A 6,600-nucleotide genomic window follows, 5' to 3' on the forward strand; every position below is an offset into this window, starting at 1 on the left:
GGGGAGATGAGAGCTGCTGCGGCTGCTGCTAAGTCTGTAGAGAACAAATGGCTGAGCCAAGGGGGAATTTGCATCACTGGTACAGGAGACTTTCAATAATAATTGAACTCAGACAAACGGTTGCCCAAATTCCACCCTTCCAAGTACGACAGTGGTTTCTCCGGAGGGAGGACCAAAAATTTTGGAGGTTGATAGTATCCAAAATCTTCCAAAATGAATCGTTCTGAAAGCTACCGGTGAAACACAACGTCCTGTTCCAGTCCGCCCTCCATCCTGCCCCACGGCTCTGGCTGAAGCGAACACGGCCAAGCCATGCCTATTGCTGACCCACAGAAATCAGTGGGAGCTCTTCAGCCCCATCACTTTCGCTGGGCTGTTCCAAAACCTGCCCGAACTTGGAAGAGCTTCCTTGGCCTTTGGTGCAAGAGAGGAAGCCCTGTGCCACCACTGACCAAGCACAATCTCTCTTTAATTCTCTTTCGTACATGCACACTTTTGACACCCAAAACGGTGCAAACGAAAGTAAACACAAGTTCAAAATGCTGTTTATGTATAAATAAATCTATCTATATACATACCCAAAGAGATTTTATTTAAAGGCATTTCCCCCCCCCTTTTTTTTTTGCATTTCAGCAACTACAAACATAACCCAGTTCTCACTCTCCCTCCCCAAGGCCACCAAATATGTAAAATCTCCCCCCAAAGTACCAAGAATCCCATCCTGCTTCCTTCTGCCAACCTCAGAAATCCACAGAAAAGGTAAAGCTTTTGTTTTTTCCCAAGCCGAATAAGACGGGCTGTGATAATGTGGCACCGGACAATGAAGCTCAGTTGACAAGGACTAATGATTCGGCCGTGTATAGATTGTCAAACTCTGGATTTGGAAACCAGGAGAACAAAATGGAAGGAACATCGTGTTCCATCCGCCCACTTGCCCTCCCCACCTGAATCTCGAAGAATAAAAATTATGGCTTCAGCGATTCTAACAGGACAAGCAAGGGGACTCCTGGTTAGGCGTCCACGATGCCGTGTCCTCCACGGGCAGCGGACCTCGCAGGGTGCAGAACTGGAACTCCCGCACCAAGGTCTGCATCTCTGGCCGGTCACGGCCTCTGGCCATCTTGGGATCCGGAAGCGGGGCAACGTGGTGGCTGGGGGCGGTGTGGTCGGCCCAGAGGGCAGTGCCCGCAGAGCCAAAGCCACAAATGGTGCAGATGACGGCGTGGGTGGCGAGCCAGTCGTGCGCTGCACCGGCAGGACGGCACCTGGGTGCGCACAAAGCCCTGGCTCCAGCAGGCCGCTCCTTCTTCCTCTGCTCCTCCTCCTCCTGCTGCTGCTCTTCCTCCTCCTGCTCCTCCTGGATGGAGCTCAGCCTGGGGGCGTTGCGGCCGCGGTCCAGAGGCGGCCTGTACGGGCACTTGCCATTGAGCAGCCTGCGCAGGGGCACCAGCGGGACGATGGCCTCCCCCAGGAGCTGCCGCTGCAGGCGGCGAGAGTCGCTCTGCCGTTGGAGGCGCTTGAACTCGTTGAAGGCGGCGGCGGAGGTCTGGTAGAGCAGCCGGGCCGCGGCCTGGGCCTTCTCGGCCCTGGACAGCAGTACCGCGTGGCAGCGCAGCGCCACCGCCTTGTTCTTGACCTGATGCCGGTACACCCAGGCGAAGACCTTGGGGTGGCGCCGGTCCGCCCCGCAGTAGGTGATGCGGTGCAGCAGGTAGGCGTGGCCAGGCCGGCGGGCCTCCTTCTCGGCGGGCCGCAGGTGGATGCCGTGCAGCCCCAGGGTCAGCCGCATCCTGGCGCTGCGCCCGCCGCCCTGGCTGCGGGCCCAGATCTTCTCCACGGCGGCCTCGGCGCAGCCCTCGCCCTTGGCCTGCAGGGTGGCGGCGTTCCCCAGGTACCAGACGTGGTAGGTGGGCTCCTCGGGGTTGAGCTGGGCCGTCCGGCGCCTGCTGCGGAAGAGCCCCGCCAGGGCCCCCGGGGGCCACAGGTCCGGGCAGGAGCCCAGCAGGTTGGCCAGCAGCGAGGCGCAGCTCAGCCGCGGGGGCCAGCCCTTCCCCGGCCGCTTGCGCTCCTCCCGCTCCACCAGCACCCACTTGCTCCGGCGCCAGGGCAGCAGGGCGGCCATGGGGCGGGCGGCCGCGGGGGGGAGCGCCGCCGCCGCCCGCCCGGCTCCGGCCGCGCCGCTCTCTTGCCCGCGCCCGGCGGGGCGCAGTCCGGCGCCGGCGGCGCCCGAGGGCCGGGGCGAAGCCGGGGCAGCCCCGCGGCGGCCGCCCTGCTGCCTTCCCCCGGCCAGCCTGGCCTCTCCCGCCGCGGCCGAGCGCCCGTCCCGAGCCGCCTCTCGGCACCGCCGCGAAAGCCGGAGCAGGCAGCCTCGGCAGCGGCAGCGGAGCAGCAGGAAGAGGCGGCGAGGCGACCGAGCTCCCGCGCCGCTGCTCCGCCTCCGAGCCCCGCGCCCCCTGCCCGGCCCGGGCGCGCGCCGGGGCGGGCGGGCTCCCCGCTTCCCCCCTCCTCCCGGGTCCGCGTGCACGTGGGAACCCGCGCCCGCCTCCCGCCTCCCCTCTGCGTGCCCGGGAAGGTCCCGACGCGCGTCCTCGCGCCTTTGCGCGGAAGCCGCTCCAAAATCCGGCGCGGGGAGAGGGGCGTGAGGGAATCGGCTGACTTTTAAGGGAAAAAAGTTACGCGAGTCGTCGGAGGAACGAAGGAGCAGGAACAGCGACCGTCTCCGGCGACGGGTTGGGGGTTCCCTAAAATCAGAGCTGGAAAGCGGATCGGAATCGGGATTACGAACAGTGGCGCATCGTCACCGTCCTTTCCAGTATCCTATAGCTTTTCCCATAAATACGGCCCAGCAGGATGGACGCGTAATCCGTTATATGCTTTATATGAATTTACTGCAGGCAGGGAACGGCGTCTGAGAGCGACGCAGCTGATACGCTTTTATATTTGGTCTGATCGAAATCGGCTCTCGATCAGTCATTGACACCGAAGGTGGCAGCCCCAGAATTTGAATGTCACGCATGATCATGTTTTCCTTAGCATGGCATCTCACCTCAGCCTTAACCTTGAAAGGGAGGCCCCGCCGGTGATTGGCTTCAAATGACCCAGCGCAAATATTTATTCTGTTCCTTTCCTTTTGGCTGCGCAGATGGGAATCCGGCAGAGGTTTGGACATGTTTGGCTACAGGTGGAAACGGGGGCCTTAGGTGCTTCATTGGGGTCAGCTACAAACCTAACAGCTGTATTTGGCAAGCGGCCAACCTTCCTGATTTCTTTATTTTGTGGATTACATAAACCTCCAAGTGAATTGATGGTCCAGTGTACCATGCAAGCTTGGAAATTAAATTAATTCAGTACCCAGGTTGAGCATCTTTGATTACGTAGCCGCTTAGTGTTTTCACTCATAATAGCAGAGCCTCAGAAGGAAAAACTTTTAAGATGTGCCAGTGCCAGCCACTTGAGCATCTTCCCGTAAAAATATATATTTTTTTTCTTTAAACTTGGGAGGGAGAACATTTGCAAGTTTGCATATTTAGAGACCTCCTCTTATTGGAGTCTTTCGGCTTTCGCTCCTTTCCGGAAATCAGCATGTGTTGCTTTGGGGTTCAAAACAGCACAAGGGTGACTTCTCGGAAAGAAAGGTGGCGGTGCACGAAATATTGCTGTGGTCACTGTGGCTGTGCGTGTTCGGAAGAGGGGACTTTCCCGACTCTCTTGAAACAAGGTTTCGTTTGGAGAACATGCGCTTGCTCTCCTAACGTGGCAGTCGTAGGCCAGAGTTGGCTGGCTGTGGCCTTTGGGGCAAAATGCCAGAGGTGGGGAACAGGGATGCAGGGCTGCAATTTCACTTAGCTGCACAGAAGCTCCTCCTGGGTGTGTGCCAGCCACAGAGTGGGGGTTTTGTGGGTCCCCAAGGGGGGTGGGGCCATTCAATTGCTCTCTGCTGGCAGCGTGCGGGAAGGGAAGGGCAGGAAGGATAAAATGGCACCTTAATGGCCCCCAATTGGCAACGTCAGCTGGAGAAAATCCTTGCTGGGGGGTAGGGGGGTCGACCGAGAAGCCTCACAACCCTTTTCCCAGAATCATTGCAGAGATCTGTCCGCTTCCTGCCGCCCAGGTCAGATCTTGTTTGCCTCCCTGAAACTCAGCTCAACTTCTTTTGACAGCAGAGAGTGGTTGATTCAAGGTTGAGTTCCTGTGACGCGACGGGAACCTGTTCCCGCGCATGGGCTTCAAGGGGCTGTTTTAGAAATCGCCCATGGGGTCAACTCCTTACCTCCTAGATACCACTTATCCTCAAATCTAACACAAAGTAATTCTGCATGCAAGAGGAACCCACATCACAAATGCTTCAACCACAAGCTCACGACACACGGCAACTTTATGTTTTATATCCACGTCAGCGTGTAAGTTTCAGCGTGCGTCCTGCTCTGATCACTCAGTCTTGGGGAATGTGTCCGTCTAGGAAATGCTCTGTAATTCATTTTCACAACATCCCCAAGAAGAGCGCTGTTGCATCACCCTCTGATTGCGAGAATTGTCTATTTTCCATTCAAGCCGAGCCAATAAACGTCAGGCAGCCTTTCTGAGGGAAGGAACGGATGACACGGATTGTACTGTAGCAGTAACCAAAACTGAGTCTGCGTGTAAATTAATGTTGGTGTGTGGCCAGATGGATCTTTCTTTGCCTAACTCAGGAAATGTTGTTCTTGACTTTCTTACGGAACCCAGTGCAGGAAGTGGGTCCTGCTCTCAGTGACTTTCTTTGAGGGGAGAATTCTTGTAGGCCTTTTCTAACCTTGGGGCGCCAGATGTGGGGGCTTGGACTTCAACTCCCGGTAGACTTGCGTTCAGCCAGGCTGGCCAAGAACTCTGGGCTCCTGTCTTTCAGACCTGTTGGATAGCAAGATTGGTTGGTGGAACTCTGACGAGAGACGTGTTCAAGAGATGGTTGACCAACCTCTCTTTAAAGACATCTGGGAAGGAGAACCCACCAGTCTTTAGTCATTTCCGTCTCTCAAGCTCCATCTTACCTATCTCTGTCTTCTGGGCTAGCAAAGAGCTGTTTTCTTCTTCTACCAGAGCACCATTCAGGAATTGAAAGATGCTCTCAAACGTGAAAATCTGCCTTAGAGTGAGTCCTTGAACTCTGGCCCGGTACTGTTGACTTTCCAGGGGTTTTTTTTTCACCTGGAAACACCAGGATCTAAATCCAGAGCTTCTGTGTGGCAAAAGGTACATTCTGACCCTGTCTTAGAAACTCGGGTTGTACGTGTGCCCTTTCAGCCCTTCAGAGATTATAGAGTAAATCTAAGGAAAAAATGGAAAAAATAATGGTTACGGTTAGAGGTGAGAACGTTAGAGAAAAACTAGTACATGTGTGTGAAAGTGTTTTTTCCCCCCTGATTTTGCCATTTGTCTCCAATTTTTTTCAGTTGTATTCCAATTATTCACCCTGATTTCTCCACCCCCCCTTTTTTTTTCAAGGCTGGTCTTTGTATCTCGACTTTTAGCCCAAGGTGGAAGATATTTATTTTGTTCCGGGTGGCATTGGCTCGGGAAATGGTTCTCGCCAGAGGCCTGAGCATGTCCCTAAGCAAAGGGATGGCTTCCGCCACAGGCTGCAACCATTTGGACAGGGTTTTAAAAAAAAAAAATCTTAGCAATTTTGATTTTTAAAAAAAGCACAGAGGCCTCGTCTTCCGAAGAAGATGTTGCGACGCTCTGCGCTCCCACCCCCGACCTAAAACAAGAGATGGATTCAGACTTGCAAGAGGATTTAAAATAGCATGATTCATGCTGTGAAGCGTCAGCCAAGAAGAAAGGCGAATTCCGTTCTGGATGAGGGAAGTGCTTTTACCTTATTAATAGCAAGGCAAATGCATTTTATAATTGCTTTAAACCTCCGGGAGGATGGTCTCATTGAAACAGGTTGCAGAGTGCTTCGTTGTCCTTTTCTTCTTGCAGGTAAAGCGTCCTTCCTTGACCTCCCCATAGGGCCTGTGATTTCAGCACCCCCCCTTCCCCTGGAAAAAAAGATGGTTCCCCCCCCATGCTAGATACCGCTGGGATCTTCCAAAGCCAAACCCCGCCAGCACTCAAACAGACACCTGTCCCCAGTAAATCCAGGGCAGAGCGCGACGCTAGAAACAACCCAGCTTCCTATCCCCAGCCAGTGCGCCTGCAGATCTCGCCTTGCTTTTGACGTCGGTGAGCGTATTCTCAGCTTGCGCGCGTCATGATTTTTGCTCTGATTCTGATCTTTTGATCTTCAGGCCAGGCGCTGTTTGTTCCCCCTCAGGAGGATCCTTTTCTCCCCTTGAGTCCCCTCCGTTTTATACCTCAGCTATGTCAGTTTCATATTTCAGCAGATATTTCACAGCCACGCGCCCGACCGCAGAAGGAGTCGGGGCGAATTTGAAATAAAATGATGCAGGCAGGAAGAGACATTTTCAGCTGGAGGGAAAGCGGAGTTGGTCTTGCAATTCTTTCTGAATTTAGTTGGAGGGAAATGGAGGATGGAGCATCAGATGTCTTCGGCTGCAGCGGCTGGACCGCTGTGTGGAAAAGGTGGTCTTCAGCACATGAAGGGACTCGGAGAAAGAG

At 54.8% G+C, this 6,600-nt stretch overlaps 1 protein-coding gene across 1 annotated transcript; it reads right to left on the reverse strand.

Annotated features, from left to right (window-relative positions):
- Positions 1-784: 784 nt before the first annotated feature.
- On the reverse strand, positions 785-2,122 carry FAM43B (family with sequence similarity 43 member B). Its single transcript, XM_015891583.3, has one exon. The coding sequence runs from the start codon at positions 2,120-2,122 to the stop codon at positions 983-985; it is 1,140 nt and encodes a 379-aa protein (XP_015747069.2). The 3' UTR covers positions 785-982.
- Between the last annotated feature and the right edge of the window lie 4,478 nt (positions 2,123-6,600).

Source organism: Python bivittatus, unplaced genomic scaffold, assembly GCF_059951505.1.
Source record: "Python bivittatus isolate LINGU-HERP-01145 unplaced genomic scaffold, Pbiv_v1 ctg000510_np1212, whole genome shotgun sequence".
Lineage (NCBI taxonomy): Eukaryota > Metazoa > Chordata > Lepidosauria > Squamata > Pythonidae > Python > Python bivittatus.

What these genes read in the sequence shown, in the direction of transcription:
- FAM43B (XM_015891583.3), bottom strand. Translation starts at nt 2,122, where the DNA reads ATGGCCGCCCTGCTGCCCTGGCGCCGGAGCAAGTGGGTGCTGGTGGAG.